This window comes from Schistocerca americana, chromosome 7 (genome assembly GCF_021461395.2).
Source record: "Schistocerca americana isolate TAMUIC-IGC-003095 chromosome 7, iqSchAmer2.1, whole genome shotgun sequence".
In the NCBI taxonomy this organism is placed as follows: Eukaryota; Metazoa; Arthropoda; class Insecta; order Orthoptera; family Acrididae; genus Schistocerca; species Schistocerca americana.
Window position 1 is genome coordinate 105,683,779 of NC_060125.1, and position 21,005 is coordinate 105,704,783.

At 45.9% G+C, this 21,005-nt stretch overlaps 1 protein-coding gene across 1 annotated transcript in view; it reads left to right on the top strand.

The window, feature by feature from the left end:
* Nucleotides 1-15,213, top strand: part of LOC124622745 (zinc finger protein 74-like) — a 559,769-nt gene extending 544,556 nt beyond the window's left edge. Inside the window, exons 8-9 of the mRNA XM_047148535.1 lie at nt 14,658-14,992; nt 15,195-15,213. Coding sequence (XP_047004491.1) covers nt 14,658-14,992; nt 15,195-15,213 — 354 coding nt within the window. The remainder of the gene's footprint in view (nt 1-14,657; nt 14,993-15,194) is intronic.
* Nucleotides 15,214-21,005: the final 5,792 nt, after the last annotated feature.

The following is a 21,005-nucleotide window of genomic DNA, read 5'->3' on the forward strand; positions in this document are numbered from 1 at the left end:
CGAGCGAGTAACGGAATTTATATTTCATACCTGCCACAGCAAATTTGTGTTCGCGGGATCTCTATTCTAATTCGAACGTTTGACTTACGCTATACGTATTCGTTTGGGAATATCGTTTCTACGTCTTCCGTTAACTATACGTGGTTAACATTATGAAGACAATTAATAACATTTGTGAAATACAACTTTGTTTGCGGAAAACATAATGATGTCGCCAGTTTTTCCCCGACAAACGACTTTCAACAACTTATTATATGCATAATTGTTGCAACTGATTGCCGGGAATTATATATATATATATATATATATATATATATATATATATATATTTGAATTATAAAAAACAACTACTAAAAAAAAAAGGTTGCATAGCGCGAGATTCGATCCGGCGACCTTCGGATTACGAACCCGAGCGCTTACCGCTGCGCCACGACGCTGTAGAGAATCATTAATCGAAGAGAGTATTTCACCGAAACGGTTTCTTTTAACTGTCGATTTTCTCGACAACGGCTGAGAAGTGCATCTTGGTGCTTTGCCACATTACACCTCTGGCCATGAGCTTTTATTATGCGCGGTATGAATCGAATCTGAATTTCACAATTGCGGCCTCCCCTTGATAGAACTACTTAAACCTAACTAACCTAAGGACATCACACACATCCATGCCCGACGCTGGATTCGAACCTGCGACCGTAACGGTTCCAGACTGAAGCGCCTAGAACCGCTCGGCCACAACGGCCGGCTGACTGATATTTAACATAAGCTTGGCACTGAGTAGCCAACAGTTCAGTTTGTCTATACAGACTGTGTGAGGTGCAATGGCCTCAAGCCATCTGCTTGCTGCTTGCTGTGGCTGCGACCTTCGTGTAGCAAATAAAGTATGCTAGGCTGGAGTGACTGGTCATTATCAATGGAGAGCAATATGACACCTTGGTGAACTGCAAGGGCGTGCCCACAGGCAAAATATCGGCGAATCAAGAGCTATGAATCTGTCTGACTGAATGCGTCCAACCAGAGCGGATGTAGTCAAAGTGGGTCTGCAAAGCAAGATACGCTGCTGTGGCCTGTGCATTTTTCCGTTGCTTAAGTGGAAAGCTATGCAAAGTATCCGTGCCGTGCGCGTTAATGTAGCAATAGGTGGCAGAAGGACTCGTTGAATGTGGGCCAACAGGAAGGCGAAAAAGGCCATCTGCCATGACATGCTAAGAAGTGGATCGATACACGTATTGGTAATTTGACAAGAGAAGAGCATTTCAGCATCTGCGCTGTATGAGTTAGGAATGAGTGGTAAGGGCTACACAAAACTTGAAACGCTTATGCTCACTCGACTAGTAAAATTTTCTGCCAAAACGGTACTGGTGAAACTTAGTGACAATGGCAGGAGCCCCTTCTTTTTAGTGGACAAATTATCACTTTTCAACAACGTCTGTTCAACAGTTTCGAACCAAAGGCAATAGGCCTGTCAACAGCACCAACTTTATGCGGCAAAACCGCACGTACACCATAAGAGGAAGCATCCACAGCCGTCACAGATCTGGCCGGATCAAAATGAACAAGACAACAATCACCAAGCAAAGCACCATTGAGCTTCTCAAAAGCAGACTGACACCCTTGCGACCAAACGAGAATTCTTCCTGCGCAAGCTATGCAAGTGAGCCACGATTTGAGGACGTTAGGAATAAATAGGATGTAACACAGACTGCAGTTCGCGCGAATCGCATGGGGGTGGAAGGTCATGGATAGCAAAGAAATGTAACAACTTGTCTATTAATGTCCCAAGTACTCACGCATTTGTGTCTGTAGCATTTGAGACCAGCTGCGGCTGACACTTCAAACAGAGCGTGAAGATTGCTAATATGTTCTTCTGGAGCGTGACCTGAGACGACAATGTCATGTAAATAATTTGAGCCAAAAGGAACTTTTGCAGTCAGCGCCCCTAATAAACGCTGAAAAATGGCGGACGTGAAACCACTGTCAAACAGCAACCTCAGAAATTAGAAGAGGCCCAGATGAGTGTTAATGACAAAGATTTGTTGCGACTGCTCATCCAAAGCTATTAGCAAATAAGCATCGAACAAATCAGATCAGTTTATCCGTCCGTTCTAAGTGCAGCAAGGCGTAACTGTCAGTGACGGCTTGAGAATTCACAGTTTTCCTAAAACCGGTGCACAACTGGACGGCTTCTTTAGAGTAACAAGAGCACACGGCCACTGACTGGCAGTAATAGGTGCTGCGACCTCATTGTCTTGCAAAGGAATAACTTCCTGAGTCACCTCTTCTCAAGAAGCAGAAGGACAGGACGAGCTCTAACAAAACGTGTTTGTGCATTGTCTTTCATTGTGACATGGGAACAAAATTATTGACTTTGACTAAAACCTCAGCCGTCCGTTGTGGCCGAGCGGTTCTAGACGCTTCAGTCCGGATCCGCGCAGGTGCTACGGTCGCAGGTTCGAATCCTGATTCGGGCATGGATGTGTGTGCTGTCGTTAGGTTAGTTAGGTTTAAGTAGTTCTAAGTCTAGGGGACTGATGACCTCAGATGTTAAGTCCCATAGTGCTCAGAGCCATTTGAACCTAAAACCTCAGAAAACAAATCCTTAAATTTAGCACATAACTTAGCAACACTCTCCCGAGGCCCACAGAAGTAAACAGAATGTACTTTGTCCTGAACACTCAACCCAAACAAATCAAAAGAGTATATTCCAAAAATATTAGCACTGTCTCGAGAGAAAAGCAGTATAAATGCCACTATCTTTGAACATTTCTGAAAGTTTGAGTGAGGATACAAGTGCCTAAGAAAAGAATGTCTTGGCCGTTATATGCCGTCAGCATGTGGCTTGATGTGGACAACTTAGGTATGCCAAGCAATACATAAGTGCAACAGTTGAGCAAAGTAACTGAAGCCCCAGTGTCAAGTTGCAAACGGACTGACCGTTAAGCAATAGTAAAAGACATGAAACATTTTTTTTTCTCACATAGCTCTGCAGGTGAGTTGGAAGCCTTTTCTGAACGGCAATTGCACTGTTGTTTTGCACTAACACCACTGTGGTACTCGAATCACGCAGCTCTGCAGGTGAGCTGGAAGCCTTTTCTGAACGGCTATTGCACTGTTGTTTCGCACTAACACCACTATGGTACTTGAATCACGCAGCTCTGCAGGTGAGCTGGAAGCCTTTTCTGAACGGCTATTGCACTGTTGTTTCGCACTAACACCACTGTGGTACTTGAATCACGCAGCTCTGCAGGTGAGCTGGAAACCTTTCCTGAACGGCTATTGCACTGTTGTTTCGCACTAACACCACTGTGGTACTTGAATCACGCAGCTCTGCAGGTGAGCTGGAAGCCTTTTCTGAATGGCTATTGCACTGTTGTTTCGCACTAACACCACTGTGGTACTTGAATCACGCAGCTCTGCAGGTGAGCTGGAAGCCTTTTCTGAACGGCTATTGCACTGTTGTTTCGCACTAACACCACTGTGGTACTTGAATCACGCAGCTCTGCAGGTGAGCTGGAAGCCTTTTCTGAACGGCTATTGCACTGTTGTTTCGCACTAACACCACTGTGGTACTTGAATCACGCAGCTCTGCAGGTGAGCCGGAAGCCTTTTCTGAACGGCTATTGCACTGTTGTTTCGCACTAACACCACTGTGGTACTTGAATCACGCAGCTCTGCAGGTGAGCTGGAAGCCTTTTCTGAACGGCTATTGTACTGTTGTTTCGCACTAACACCACTGTGGTACTTGAATCACGCAGCTCTGCAGGTGAGCTGGAAGCCTTTTCTGAACGGCTATTGCACTGTTGTTTCGCACTAACACCACTGTGGTACTTGAATCACGCAGCTCTGCAGGTGAGCTGGAAGCCTTTTCTGAACGGCTATTGCACTGTTGTTTCGCACTAACACCACTGTGGTACTTGAATCACGCAGCTCTGCAGGTGAGCTGGAAGCCTTTTCTGAACGGCTATTGCACTGTTGTTTCGCACTAACACCACTGTGGTACTTGAATCACGCAGTTCTGCAGGTGAGCTGGAAGCCTTTTCTGAACGGCTATTGCACTGTTGTTTCGCACTAACACCACTGTGGTACTTGAATCACGCAGCTCTGCAGATGAGCTGGAAGCCTTTTCCGAACGGCTATTGCACTGTTGTTTCACACTAACACCACTGTGGTACTTGAATCACGCAGCTCTGCAGATGAGCTGGAAGCCTTTTCTGAACGGCTATTGCACTGTTGTTTCGCACTAACACCACTGTGGTACTTGAATCACGCAGCTCTGCAGGTGAGCTGGAAGCCTTTCCTGAACGGCTATTGCACTGTTGTTTCGCACTAACACCACTGTGCTACTTGAATCACGCAGCTCTGCAGGTGAGCTGGAAGCCTTTCCTGAATGGCTATTGCACTGTTGTTTCGCACTAACACCACTGTGGTACTTGAATCACGCAGCTCTGCAGGTGAGCTGGAAGCCTTTCCTGAACGGCTATTGCACTGTTGTTTCGCACTAACACCACTGTGGTACTTGAATCACGCAGCTCTGCAGGTGAGCTGGAAGCCTTTTCTGAACGGCTATTGCACTGTTGTTTCGCACTACCACCACTGTGGTACTTGAATCACGCAGCTCTGCAGGTGAGCTGGAAGCCTTTTCTGAACGGCTATTGCACTGTTGTTTCGCACTAACACCACTGTGGTACTTGAATCACGCAGCTCTGCAGGTGAGCTGGAAGCCTTTTCTGAACGGCTATTGCACTGTTGTTTCGCACTAACACCACTGTGGTACTTGAATCACGCAGCTCTGCAGGTGAGCTGGAAGCCTTTTCTGAACGGCTATTGCACTGTTGTTTCGCACTAACACCACTGTGGTACTTGAATCACGCAGCTCTGCAGGTGAGCTGGAAGCCTTTTCTGAATGGCTATTGCACTGTTGTTTCGCACTAACACCACTGTGGTACTTGAATCACGCAGTTCTGCAGGTGAGCTGGAAGCCTTTCCTGAACGGCTATTGCACTGTTGTTTCGCACTAACACCACTGTGGTACTTGAATCACGCAGCTCTGCAGGTGAGCTGGAAGCCTTTTCTGAACGGCTATTGCACTGTTGTTTCGCACTAACACCACTGTGGTACTTGAATCACGCAGCTCTGCAGGTGAGCTGGAAGCCTTTTCTGAACGGCTATTGCACTGTTGTTTCGCACTAACACCACTGTGGTACTTGAATCACGCAGCTCTGCAGGTGAGCTGGAAGCCTTTTCTGAACGGCTATTGCACTGTTGTTTCGCACTAACACCACTGTGGTACTTGAATCATGCAGCTCTGCAGGTGAGCTGGAAGCCTTTTCTGAACAGCTATTGCACTGTTGTTTCGCACTAACACCACTGTGGTACTTGAATCACGCAGCTCTGCAGGTGACCTGGAAGCCTTTTCTGAACGGCTATTGCACTGTTGTTTCGCACTAACACCACTGTGGTACTTGAATCACGCAGCTCTGCAGGTGAGCTGGAAGCCTTTTCTGAACGGCTATTGCACTGTTGTTTCGCACTAACACCACTGTGGTACTTGAATCACGCAGTTCTGCAGGTGAGCTGGAAGCCTTTCCTGAACGGCTATTGCACTGTTGTTTCGCACTAACACCACTGTGGTACTTGAATCACGCAGCTCTGCAGGTGAGCTGGAAGCCTTTTCTGAACGGCTATTGCACTGTTGTTTCGCACTAACACCACTGTGCTGCTTGAAAACCCACGAAACACTGTTTGCGTGAAGGAGGAGCAGAGGGGGATGCCTTACTTGACTCAGGTCACAGTGACTGTACGTGTCCTCCTTTGCCACATATACCCCAAATCACTTCACCCGAGGGTCATGATCGGCGATCACGTGCTGTATTACAGCGAGTGCATGACTTCACACCATGTGCGAACCGACACGTGTTTAAGTGAGCGCTGTGGCTGTTGCCAACCTGGCTGCTCTCAGCGAGCGAGCTACACTCCTGGAAATGGAAAACAGAACACATTGACACCGGTGTGTCAGACCCACTATACTTGCTCCGGACACTGCGAGAGGGCTGTACAAGCAATGATCACACGCACGGCACATCGGACACACCAGGAACCAAGGTGTTGGCCGTCGAATGGCGCTAGCTGCGCAGCATTTGTGCACCGCCGCCGTCAGTGTCAGCCAGTTTGCCGTGGCATACGGAGCTCCATCGCAGTCTTTAACACTGGTAGCATGCCGCGACAGCGTGGACGTGAACCGTATGTGCAGTTGACGGACTTTGAGCGAGGGCGTATAGTGGGCATGCGGGAGGCCGGGTGGACGTACCGCCGAATTGCTCAACACGTGGGGCTTGAGGTCTCCACAGTACATGGATGTTGTCGCCAGTGGTCGGCGGAAGGTGCACGTGCCCGTCGATCTGGGACCGGACCGCAGCGACGCACGGATGCACGCCAAGACCGTAGGATCCTACGCAGTGCCGTAGGGGACCGCACCGCCACTTCCCAGCAAATTAGGGACACTGTTGCTCCTGGGTTATCGGCGAGGACCATTCGCAACCGTCTCCATGAAGCTGGGCTACGGTCACGCACACCGTTAGGCCGTCTTCCGCTCACGCCCCAACATCGTGCAGCCCGCCTCCAGTGGTGTCGCGACAGGCGTGAATGGAGGGACGAATGGAGATGTGTCGTCTTCAGCGATGAGAGTCGCTTCTGCCTTGGTGCCAATGATGGTCGTATGCGTGTTTGGCGCCGTGCAGGTGAGCGCCACAATCAGGACTGCATACGACCGAGGCACACAGGGCCAACACCCAGCATCATGGTGTGGGGAGCGATCACCTACACTGGCCGTACACCACTGGTGATCGTCGAGGGGACACTGAATAGTGCACGGTACATCCAAACCGTCATCGAACCCATCGTTCTACCATTCCTAGACCGGCAAGGGAACTTGCTGTTCCAACAGGACAATGCACGTCCGCATGTATCCCGTGCCACCCAACGTGCTCTAGAAGGTGTAAGTCAACTACCCTGGCCAGCAAGATCTCCGGATCTGTACCCCATTGAGCATGTTTGGGACTGGATGAAGCGTCGTCTCACGCGGTGTGCACGTCCAGCACGAACGCTGGTCCAACTGAGGCGCCAGGTGGAAATGGCATGGCAAGCCGTTCCACAGGACTACATCCAGCATCTCTACGATCGTCTCCATGGGAGAATAGCAGCCTGCATTGCTGCGAAAGGTGGATATACACTGTACTAGTGCCGACATTGTGCATGCTCTGTTGCCTGTGTCTATGTGCCTGTGGTTCTGTCAGTGTGATCATGTGATGTATCTGACCCCAGGAATGTGTCAATAAAGTTTCCCCTGCCTGGGACAATGAATTCACGGTGTTCTTATTTCAATTTCCAGGAGTGTATTTGGACTGTCTGACCTACCTGTCGACAGTAAAAACAGGCGACACATCAAAGCTGTCTGCTTCGCTTTCGCAGGAATCTTAATAGTCAAGAATATGGAGAATCTGTTGGAAGGAAGGATCCGAGTACTTAAGAATCTGTTCCAGAATTCGAAAGTCGGCTACTTTTTGCGTGGTGGCATCACGAACCGTTGTATCGGCGTAACATTTGCCGCAGCTATCTTTGAATATATGCTGACTTCTAAGGTCTTGCAATTCAATGTCTCAGTGACGGTGTGTCCGTCCTTGTTGCTTACGTAACTGTGATGTGCGTACTGTAAGACCTTTAGTACACACACCATCAGAGTATTTGACTTGTCGCTCTAACGAAGTAGGCGAGTGTCAGCAATATGTCTCGTGGTCTTATCGTGGCCTGTTTATCTTCTGCCGTTAGGTCAGACGATAGAAATGCCACTTGAACGCTTAGAGTAGCAGATTGACGGTGACCAACTTTAAACAGAACTTGATTAATTTTCACACACATTTATTAAAATAATAACAAGCATAAACCTTACTTAACTTGATTCTGGATGCTGTTTATAATTGACAATCATAAGTTCCTTTGGTCTTGGTACGTTAATCTTATTCTCACATATCTCTGATACATGACAAAGTGTCTATACTTTTATCTTCATAGCAAAGTACAGGAATATGATAATCTTATTAGGTGCAGACTGAAACTTGACTATAGACTGGTACAAACTAATGCAGACTGGTGCAGACTGGTGCAGACTAATGCAGACTAATGCAGACTGACTAATCAGAGGTCTGTACACTTGTTATAATACCTCGCGCATTCAGGTATCACTGCGCGAGTGTGATCCGGGAGGAGAAAAGGTTCTATGTTAGCAGCAATCTCATTGGCTGCATTACATATTAATACGCGGATCGGCGGGAGCAGAATTTGGTCCGTCTCTAAGGCAGTGCCATCTCGTAGTGCAGAGACGGACGAGTGCTGCGCCTGCGCTGTTATGCTTAGCAGGGCGTGCTCTAGTGGGAAAGTTGTGTACACGCTGACTACCCGGAGCTATGCACACAACAGTAACCTAAAAGAATTTGTAATGGCCAGCCACCACTTACACCCCACCCTCATAATACTTTGTGGAAACCCACAATAAGTCCTCATATTGTACTTGTTCAGGACGGAATGTGAGAAAAAGTTTGGCACAAAGCCATTAAACTCTTATTCCCGCCATGCCCAAGAAATAAGAATGTTTGTGAGTACCTTGTATGTGATGTACGTACTGCACTGTGGGCGTTATATTGTACGGTGTACTCTGTGCAGTCTTCCCTCGTCGCGTCAAGTTCACGAAATCATGGCACACACGCAGACGATGCAGGCGGTGGCGCATGCACTGGCTCCGGCGGATTGTGTGAAGTCATCTGCGCCGTCAAGAAGCGATTCTTCACTTAAGACAGCTGTGCCATTTGTTGAATCTGAATAAACTGATTTCGATGCATTGCAGGCGGCGCAGCAAGGAATTGCTGCGCAATGGCAATTATCAAATAAGTAGTGCACATATACAAACAGTGAAAAGCAAGAATAGTGCAGAGAGGAAAAGGAAGGAGGTGCAAAAGCAACAACCTAGAACATAAAATGCACAAGCGATGCAAACACTGAATGCACAAAAGGAAAGCAGTGAGGAAAACCCAAAAGACGACAGAAGAAGAAGTAATCTAGACCTGAAAATGGCCACACTCATCGCCAGATACATTGTGTACAACTTCATGTAGAATGGTAAGAGGAGGTGGACTAAAGGGTGGTGTGGCACCTATCGTTGTAAGAAAGCTGGAGAGGAGCAGAAGTAATTACTGAACAAATTGATATGACATACAGAAGAGTTACTTAACTTGCATATCTCTAACTGTATGCAGCAAGAAATAAGTCGTACTATTACAACAGCGTTAGGGACTAGGCTCTCTGTTGCAAGGACGAACGATGGTATTGGAGCTGTGATTAGGCGGCGTCCGCGTGGCATCACATAGCGAAGGACTGAGTGAGTCCCGCTGGCCGTCCTATCTCCCGGTGGTGGAAGGTGCTTGTGTTACAGAGCCACTGGAAGCGTTGATGCATTCGGTCCACCAGATCCAGCACAAGTCCTGTTGGCGTCCGACAGAAACTTATAATTCAGTTGCCAACATTGACGCTGGTAGGGTCGTATCAATACGTGACACCACACTGGTTATTGCCAGTTTTAAAATTTTGTATGCTGGGCTTCCCCGACTTTTGAGTGCTGATTAAAGACATCCTGCGCTACACCATGAGCTGAATTTCAAAGTATTTGACTACCAGGCCAGTACTCGGAGATGTAGTTAATTATCAATGACATATAGAGGGTACCCCAGAAGCAATGGTCAGTGTTCAGGGATAAGTCAGTGACGATCGATAGAAGCAACTAAGTCTAGTAATCATAGACTATGAATTGAATACCTTAGGCTTCTTTGCTTTCCATATTTTGGGAGGAACAAATACATACCAATACAAGAAAAATTGTCTCTTACCGCCGGCCACGGTGGCCGTGCGGTTCTAGGCACTTCAGTCCGGAACCGCATGACTGCTACTGTCGCAGGTTCGAATCCTGCCTCGGGCATGGATGTGTGTGTTGTCCTTAGGTTAGTTACGTTTAAGTAGTTCTAAGTTCTAGGGGACTGATGACCTCAGATGTTGAGCCCCATGGTGCTGAGAGCCATTTGAACCATTTTTGTCTCTTACCCATGGGCTCTAAAATGCATACCTTAAGAGCGATAAGCACTCGTTCAGTTGAAGTGATGTACCAGGTGGTTATAATTAAACTTTCCCTACTTAACACGTCTTAACATGGAAGCTAATTACCCTATGTGTACCAGACTTGGTAGCTTTAATGTCAAGGATCTGGGAAGAGAAATAATGCAGAATCAGTTCAACTGAAACCCTTCCTACGTATTGCTGCGGTACATCATACCATTATATACCGGTATTATAAGTTGTACAAAAGCGGTTTAATGTACCTTCCATCATTGCCCAGAAGAGTCTGAAAGCGTAGGATTGGATTCTGCATAATAGAACGAAGCATGTTCTTAGATATGTTGGCTACCTCTCTATATATGCAACCCTTCAGATCAGCACATGTGGTAAACCTTGTCCTTCAGTAACCCCACAACCAGATATCACAGGGAGTGAGTCATACATTTCTAAATGATCGGCTGATAATTCGGTCGTTTCCAAATGTGTTTCGGAGAAGCAGGTGAACCTCACGAGCTGTGTGCTGTGGTCCCCATTTTGCTTAAAAACTGTTGAGTTCAATACGTCTCTTTCCTGTAGGACGGGTATGAGATACTGGCGAAGCATATCGCAGTAACGCTGGCCAGTGACAGTGCACATCTTTGGTCCTTGAGCGCGAAACTGTTCAAAAAAGAATGGGCCAATTATGAACACAGCCGTGAGGCCACACCATACGGTGACACGTTCACCACACAGAGGAGCTTCATGCACAGTGTCTGGAGGTGAAGATCTCCACACCCGGAAATTCTGTGTGTTCAACTCACCCGTAGGCTAGATATGGTCAGAGGAAAACGAGCTTCGTCTGTCCATAGGATGGTCCAGGGCCAGCCCTCGTCAACTTCAGTCCTTGCAAGAAAGTGGAGAGGGAAGTCAACACGTCGTTGTGTGCCCTGTGGTGCAAGCTGCTGTGTGATATGGATACCATTTGATACGAAGCACCTTTACAGTGAACCATGGGATGTTCAACTGTCGTGACGCACCACGCACACTACCTGACGTTTGGGAACTGCGCGTAGGGTCGTCTGCCATAGCAACAGCGATTTCATGAACCACCTGTTGTGCAACCAGTCGTCGGCCTCGTCGTGGAGCGGGACCCATTTCTCCGGTTGATTCGAACTTCTTCATCAAGCTCCGCACAACAGGTGCAGAAGAGGATCCTTTCACGATCCTTTAATCCGGCGATATTCTCAAAGTGTAGCTGCAGCATTACTGTTGTTTTGATAGTAGAGTTTCACTAATAATGCCCTGCTCCTTTTGTCCAAGCTCATGTTGGCACGTCAGCAAGTGCACTGCGACTGATGAAGTGCGTGAGAATGTGAATCACGATGATTGACCACGTCATCTGCTGGCCATAGTTAAGACTGGATGGTGGCGCTGTGATGTATGGAAATCAAGCTCCCCATACTGTGGACATTAACGGTACCAAGTTAAATACTCGCATGGCAACTAGTTTCCGTGTTATGGGCAGAGAACCTTGCCGCTCCCTTTTGACAGGGCCGTAGTTACGATCGCTCATAACAGTCTCTGAAAGATTACACTGGTGCAAATTTGCCACACACCAGATAACTTTAAACTAAGTGATTTAACAATTTACACAAGCTCACAAACTATACACCCCAGAGTAAGAAGGGATGGAAATGGTACAAAACACTAACAATTAAAATACACTCCTGGAAATGGAAAAAAGAACACATTGACACCGGTGTGTCAGACCCACCATACTTGCTCTGGACACTGCGAGAGGGCTGTACAAGCAATGATCACACGCACGGCACAGCGGACACACCAGGAACCGTGGTGTTGGCCGTCGAATGGCGCTAGCTGCGCAGCATTTGTGTACCGCCGCCGTCAGTGTCAGCCAGTTTGCCGTGGCATACGGAGCTCCATCGCAGTATTTAACACTGGTAGCATGCCGCGACAGCGTGGACGTGAACCGTACGTGCAGTTGACGGACTTTGAGCGAGGGCGTATAGTGGGCATGCGGGAGGCCGGGTGGACGTACCGCCGAATTGCTCAACACGTGGGGCGTGAGGTCTCCACAGTACATCGATGTCGCCAGTGGTCGGCGGAAGGTGCACGTGCCCGTCGACCTGGGACCGGACCGCAGCGACGCACGGATGCACGCCAAGACCGTAGGATCCTACGCAGTGCCGTAGGGGACCGCACCGCCACTTCCCAGCAAATTAGGGACACTGTTGCTCCTGGGGTATCGGCGAGGACCATTCGCAACCGTCTCCATGAAGCTGGGCTACGGCCCCGCACACCGTTAGGCCGTCTTCCGCTCACGCCCCAACATCGTGCAGCCCGCCTCCAGTGGTGTAGCGACAGGCGTGAATGGAGGGACGAATGGAGACGTGTCGTCTTCAGCGATGAGAGTCGCTTCTGCCTTGGTGCCAATGATGGTCGTATGCGTGTTTGGCGCCGTGCAGGTGAGCGCCACAATCAGGACTGCATACGACCGAGGCACACAGGGCCAACACCCGGCATCATGGTGTAGGGAGCGATCTCCTACACTGGCCGTGCACCACTGGTGATCGTCGAGGGGACACTGAATAGTGCACGGTACATCCAAACCGTCATCGAACCCATCGTTCTACCATTCCTAGACCGGCAAGGGAACTTGCTGTTCCAACAGGACAATGCACGTCCGCATGTATCCCGTGCCACCCAACGTGCTCTAGAAGGTGTAAGTCAACTACCCTGGCCAGCAAGATCTCCGGATCTGTCCCCCATTGAGCATGTTTGGGACTGGATGAAGCGTCGTCTCACGCGGTCTGCACGTCCAGCCCGAACGCTGGTCCAACTGAGGCGCCAGGTGGAAATGGCATGGCAAGCCGTTCCACAGGACTACATCCAGCATCTCTACGATCGTCTCCATGGGAGAATAGCAGCCTGCATTGCTGCGAAAGGTGGATATACACTGTACTAGTGCCGACATTGTGCATGCTCTGTTGCCTGTGTCTATGTGCCTGTGGTTCTGTCAGTGTGATCATGTGATGTATCTGACCCCAGGAATGTGTCAATAAAGTTTCCCCTTCCTGGGACAATGAATTCACGGTGTTGTTATTTCAATTTCCAGGAGTGTATTAACCTTGCCACCAAGGTGCAACTTGATTTTAACTTCTAAGAAAAGTGTTACAGTGAAAGGGTGGCAAATTTATATACTAAAATGATCATTTAAATAAAAGCCCATGGAATGCAAACTTATATAATATTCTACAAGTTAGGCCAGACAGTAGTTAAGATGCTCTATAGTACACAGATACCGCCAATCAAGATCATAGGCTACAATATCAAACTTTCCAAAGATCAAAACATATTTCAGGTATTAGGCCGTTATACTCCAAGCAATAAATTCGTTAACACACCAAATCCGACAAACATGACAGACGCAGCTACTAAGGTACGGTAGATTGATAGGGAGATTACCGAACAACCCCAACTGCACGATGCTCTAACCCACCCCTACTCCACAAGGGAAAAACGGACCACCCAAATTATAAACAGCCACCATCCCGTGGGTGGGCAAACGGAGAAGAATGGTGGGACGCCCCCAAAGCTAAACTGCTGGTGACTTCACCAAGAAAACAAGTAGAATTTAACAAGAGTAAATCAAACAACATATCACCAATCACTTAACTTCTAATAAATTGCATTTTCTCGAGAAGACTTGGCGCAGCACCCCCAAATCGCTCTCCCGAACCGTCCGCTGCCAACCGCTTCAACGGACGCAGGAAGGCGCGCCGATCTCCCGCCTCACGGCGTCGCACGTCGTGCCGGCCAGACCGATGTCGTGGTTGCTCTCGTGATGACCGCGAAGTCACTACCCCTCGCTATACGCCACGGCCCACTGGACTCACGTGGCGACCTCACATACGCCGATGCTCAAGACGGACAAGTCATCTTGTGTCTCAGTGCGCGACCGACCAACCGATCGATCCAACCGCCAACGACCATTGCCTGAGCAAACTCGAGCAGACTGGCGGCCTAACGCGCAGACTCAGATGCAGGAACTAAGCCCAGACCGGACGACCACTCGCTGAGATCTCTTACCGGTGGAGTGAAAAGACTCATTTTTCCGGCTTTAAAGGTTGATCCGAACGACAGACATTCTAGCACTCCGAACGTCAGACAGACACTAACTGCCTAACAAATGCGGACGACAGACAGATTAGCAAGCTGCGGACGAGAGACACCCAGACTGACCCACTGGCGAGCTGACAGCGCCCCTTAAAAGCAGGTGAACAGGCAACCTTTCCACTTTCCCACCAGAGGGAGACACAGAAGCTGCGATTGCCACAGCGGCCCCACCGCCAGAAAGGGAGGGCGACTGCTTCACACTACGCGCTGCGGCGCGCTCTTTAAAACAGCAATTTTTACCACGGCTCAATGGTGACCTATGTTTCCTTCCATTGTCAGTGAGTCCTGCGCACGAGGTGTCAGAGAGATTTTTTTTTTATCTGCTGCAGGTGTGTGGGAAGCGGTTCGCGGACCGCAGCAACATGACTTTGCACTTGCGCCTGCACTCGGGCATCAAGCCGTACAGCTGCGGAGAGTGCGGCAAGGCGTTCACCAAGAAGCATCACCTCAAGACGCACATGAACTTCCACACGGGCCTGAGGCCGTACTCCTGCGACCGGTGCGGCGCGCGCTTCAGCCAGTCCAGCAACATGCGCACGCACCGCAAGAAGTGCACCGCGCCGGGGCCGCCTCCCGGGGGCGGCGGGGGTAGCGGGGGTGGCGGCGGGGGCGGGTCCGTGGTCAGGGCGCCGGGCACCAGCGTCATCATGCGCGTGTCGGGAGAGTTGGTGCAGCACGCGCCGCAGCGTCCTGAAGATGCCGCTGCCGCCAACGGCCGAAACTTCACGCTCACCGCCGCTGCCGCCACCGGTGCCGCCGCCGCGTCCGTCGTGGCTCCGTAAAGCGGCCACGCAGCATACCACGAGATTACTGCGCTACTCGCGTTACAAATACTCACATTCTATCTGTGTCACCATAATATACAGTGGTAAAGACATTTACTAATCCTAAGAGACGATTTAGCAGCAGCAGCCACATTAATGAGCATTATCGTATTTTACTTTTAATCGCCCTATTTCTTCCTATGTAATTCCGCTCTCCGTGGACTTGAGTCTTAACCCTTTCGCAAACTTCAGAATTTAATTAATGGGTAGTCAGAAGGAACAATGTGAAAGAACTGTATTTTCCGGCTATTCGTTTCTCAAAACGGGGATGGGAGTGGCATGCACGGCTATTCATAAAGACCTACGGGGTTTCAGAAAACGATTGTGCACGAAACTGTAATAGTAGAGAAAACCGAATCATGTTAGGGGACGGAGCATTACCTCAACTTCTTAAATCACATTGCAGGTGCTCAGTGTGGGCTAACACTGATACGTGCAGGAGGTTCATTCACACCGGTTGTCCGGGATGGCGAAGCAGCAGCCCGATATCCACATGAATGTACTGGGTTGCCTATCTGCAGGCGCGGACTAATTATATACGAAATTAATGAGCTGAGCAGAGGTTTAATAATATAACTTGGAGACGACACAACCATCAAGTGCAAGCTCTAATTATACGTATTCTGGAAACCATTAGCATACTTCCCTCTACCAGTGCGACAGTATACAGCAGTAACGTGCAGCAAGTTCCCATTGGTTGTCTGACGCATACATACCAGTAATATTGAATAGATGAAACCTGTACGTCGTTGTCGATAGTCTTGAAGGACGTGTAGTTATAATTTTATGTTGCCTGTTTTGATCGCTCCTCAGAATGGAGTCTTCAGATTTACAAGTCTTACTTTGTTTTATAGAATTCTGAACATGCTGTCCATGCATCAGATTTGCCTGGAAACTCAAGTAAACTAGCTGGGAAAAGGGTACGTCTAATGTGTAAATTCATATCTAGATCTTGCCGCAGTTCACAGACCGCATCAGACACAAACTGAAATCCATCCCACCCCAACCTCGTCAGATCATCAACCCCAATTTCTTTCAACAGAATTTCCATTTAGGACCATATAAAATAAGACGCAGCTGCGAGACATAAATAGGAGCAAAAGTAATTACGGAAAGTTTTTTCATCCATGTTTTAGACATTCTAGATAAACTGTTAATGTTTATGTTTTTTTATCAGCCAGTGCCGATGCTTCTGTGTTGCTTTCACTATTTTTTGTCTTCATAGTTGGCAGATTATCAGCCCACTTAGTCCTAGTTCTTCCCACAGGCCTTACCACTGAACCCAGTTCAACGTATCGAATGCATTTATTGTACACAGTAGACCTCACCATCAGGCATTCAGTAATGAGCTTCATGACTGCTACGTAATCTCTTCTTCATGAACTTTGTTAGAATCTTTCAGAATCTTAGTAATACGCTTTCCGTACAATACCATTCACGAATTTCCATGTCTCACCCCCGGAGCACTGGTAATGTGACGTCTTTGAAGTTACGTTTGTACATTTCCACATTATGCAGTTAATTAGAAATGCAGTGAAAATGTCTCTATCTATTCTTATTTTGTCTCGTTCACTATCTGTCTTTCACTGTAAATTTCTTCGATGGTAACTGATAAACTGTAGAAATTGTCACCTTATCCTTATGATGCTTACAGCAGAAAAATCCTTCTGCTCAAGGTCTGTCTGATCTTCTTCGTTTCATAACGTTCAAGTACACTTAATTTCACACTTTCGTTTGTATCCCCATGTCTCAGATTCTTTTCTGTTTAGTTCTTCAGGTTTTTTACTAATCAGTTTCCTCTGTTACAGAGAAATTTACTTAGAGGGAAAAGGGTTACACGTTATTCCTCAGTTTTTCAATTTGGCAACAGAACATTTCAATTGTTACACAGACAACATCCCTTTGCTGTTAGTCTACGTTACTTCACGCTTCTTTAAAATTGTTTGCTCACAAATAGCACAATCCCTTCATTTGTTCTGGTACTTCTTCCTCGTTTCTAGTCAACGGTAGCATGTCATACAATATGGTTCCTTCCTTTGGCTTAGTCATTGGTTTATTTCCTTGATTGAAGCACGTAATATAGTAACCAGTCTCATTAAGATGATACGTCTATCTTCATATCAGTAACTTCATTTAAAGCCGATATTTTACGTACATCAGAACTACTTGATGTAAGAAGATGTGTTAACAAAATTTTAACCTGTTAAGTATATTTTAGTACCTAAAATATCTGCATCAGTGATGCAAAATAATGATGTAAATTCGGAGAACATACGGAGAGAGAAACAATTCTTATGGCTGATACTCAAACACTTGAATGAGGACGGCTCTTATTACGTTATATGACTTTCATACAAAGACCATGCTACACCACAAAAGATCTCTAATATTTGCGAGATAAGAGTAGACGAGACGAGTAGTAATTGCTATTTATCATTTCCAGACTGAAACAGTAAGGTAAATACCAACATTTTATGAAACACATCTTTGTTTCTACACTTATAACATCCCTAATAAAGTATGATGTGTATCTTGACTCTGATTATTTATATATACAACACTATGAAACTACTGTCATTGTGTAATATGTAAAATGTTACACCCATTTAGATAGAATATCATGCAAAATTCGTCAGATCGCGTGAAGTTAAATAATTTTTAATAGATTCATTTCTTTTGACGATGAATGTTAATTGGAATGACATTAATAATATTTTTAACTGCGATGTATAACAGCTCTGCCAGAGAAACTGTGGCTATTAATAATTTTCCCTAATCTGTGTAGTATTATGCATGGAGCTGTTTTCGCATTTATACGTGTTTCATATCCATACAAGGAATTCGGATTAGAATAATAGTCAATAGTTTAATAAAAACAGCTCGGAATTTTCTTAGTGCTAATAATGACCGACACCGAATTTCTCACGTCCGTAATTTCAAGTCACCACTTTAAAATATACAGAGTTCTTCAAGTCTAATATTCAGTACGTATAAATGATCGAATTATGCATGCATTGATACCAGTTTAAAATCACTACATCGAGCGTTATTTGCATAGGGTGTACTATTTTCTGGCCTCTGTTTGTTTTCCATTTGCTTCAAACGTAGCTGTCTACGCGGCAATAAACAAAGTCTTAGGTTTCATATGCTATAATTTACTGTTTCGTCCTTAATTTCTTGAATGTACTTTCATTCACAGTTCTAGGACATGTTTTCTGTTATTTGGATGCGAAGATCGAAAGCAACATTAGCGATAAAGTTATCTTAGTTCCAATTACTTTTGAGTATTTTCCAGGTTGCTGATACCTATCAAAAACTGTTCGTTTACGAAAGTTTGGTTGCTACCAGTGCTCAAAAGGAAGTGATCCACAAACGTTTACGTGCCCGTAACATTCCTACAAGCAAGAAAAATTTTCCTTCAACAGATTTAAGTTCGTTTCTGGTTCATCATCAATCTGCTGCACCGTCCATATAGCACTTAGACCACTGCAGGCCGTATACAAAGTATCGATTGTTATTGTAGGTTACTGTTGTTACAATATCAACGCGCTCATTGTTGCGAAAATGAAACTGCAACGGCTCAAGACGTGTTCGGCTGCAACAGGTTCTGTGAACTACAGTGTCCTCGTCTTTACTTTTTTTGTTTTGTTTCTTGCTGCCTCATAATTTTTATACGAGTTGTGTACTCTAAACATGAATGTTACTTGTAGTCAGTTTCGTATCGAGAAGCCATGTTAACCTGTGGTGACATAAGTAAAAGTATAATTATCTGCAAGTGTTATGTCCCAACAAACTCTGTTCGCTTTCTGTAAGTCGATAATAGAGCTGTATGAGAAAATTGTTAACAGCATTGTATATCCAGTTTGGGAAAACGATTATTTTCCTATTAACCATTACTATTAAATGTTCTTAATATGGATGCTGCTACTACGTCACAATTTAGTTTCTGCTCTTCTAAATATCATGAACTGTATTTTCTTCTAGCCTAAAAACGATTTCTTTCAAGTTGTGCATTGAACTATTGTGCTGAAAGGATAGTTAAGAAACTGTGTAGATATTTGCTAATGAGAACGTCCCAGAGAAGTTGCTATGCACAAGAAATGTATGTATGAGAATAACTGTTCCAGTTATTCATTATCTGGTTTTGGTAAGGCTCGTGAACAGTCCTCCATTTTAAAATTGAGGGATATAACAAGTAGTAAATTAGAATCTCGTCCAGACAGAATATGTAAGTACCTTTACAGGTAGTAGCTTATGGATTAGAGATGATGAAAGAATGGGCCGTCTACTAAAGTTAACGAGTATAAATAACCCAAACAAGAGTAATAATACCATCGCTGAAGTCACAGTTGTTCTAGAGAACGTAAAGGAATACTCTTTATGCAGGTGAAAATTGTTTTTTGTATGTGCAGCCATGTCTTGACAATGATCAGTCATCTAATGAACTGACTTGACCGTCTTATGAGAACAATGAGAGGCGGGACGAGTAACGAAGTTGCCTCACACAAAGGCAGCTACATCGTCCCACAAGACTGTCGGAACATCAGGCAAAACTTACTGATACCCAAGTGGCGTTCGTACAGCTTGACGATGGTATCAAGGTTCTGTTCTGCTTCTTTTGCTCATTTTTTTTAATTACTAGTTATATTGTACAATTTTAAATATTTTCCTAATTATTTTTCCCAGAGGTACTGAGCGCAATAAAAGTGGTTGTCCATCTAATTTTGTACGTTCCCCGAGTATAGCACCAAACTCACCAACATATGTGTTTTCGTCCGTCTTTCAGCCGTCTTTTCTTCGTGTTGAAGTGAACTCTACTGCTTCAGGAATGCTTTGTCGACACAGGAAAAGTTTTCCCGGTGCATGTTTACTAGATACTGCAGATGGATGAGCAACTCTTATACCTGCATAATTATTGCGAGATGTATCTCTGGGAATGGTTTTAGATGTGTCACTTTGAAGAATAGATACCCCCATGTTTACTCCATGTACATATTGAATTGCACTGTACTCTACCCGGATGAGGTGCTCCCGTCCCATCCTCAGACAAGTGCGCCAATAGTCACTTCGAAGGACGCTGACATCTCTTGACTGATGTGTATACAGCATGCTGGTATTTATCACTTTTGTAAAATGAAACCCTGGGGAGCAGTGAAATTTTACTTTGACTCTGAAGTCAAAACCATTGAAAGGAGGTACTGATAATGCCCAAAGGTCTTCAAGCTTTCGTAGAAATAACTTGCACATTGTCTCAACGGGAACCAGGGTAGAAACTTGATTTATACGAAATTAATTTTGTTTTCTAGAGCTTTGAATTACTTTGGGAATTTTTCTTCTTTCTGGTATGTATTCTTGACTTGCTATTTCCTACGATTTTTGGGCCATTTGTTCAAAAACGTATAACGATTCTCCCTAGAAGCTTGACCTGTCTTACGAAGGCAGTACTCAACAGAAATATGTCATCGACTGTACTACCTGGTTCCTCAACAGTTGTTGTTTGGTCCATTTACTTAAATTTTTTTTGAGTACTGTATGTTGAGTGGCTCTTGTTATCATATCACATTCATTACACTAGTTTCCCTGTAGTTTGTTATATTTTTGAAAACCTTTTTTAACTGTTTATTATATTACGCTGTCCACAGTACACAGAATACTAGCTTAATGTTTCAAACAGCTTCCAAATAAATATTGTACCTTGTGACTACTCCACATCATAGAATAGAGGGAGCTGTAAAAAAGGACAGAACATTTTTTTTTTTTTTTTTTTACTTTGGGTAGATCTCAGTAACATTTAACAAAGGAGTGAACCATCAACATAGAGGTTGTGGCGTTGAAACAATTACAAATAAATAA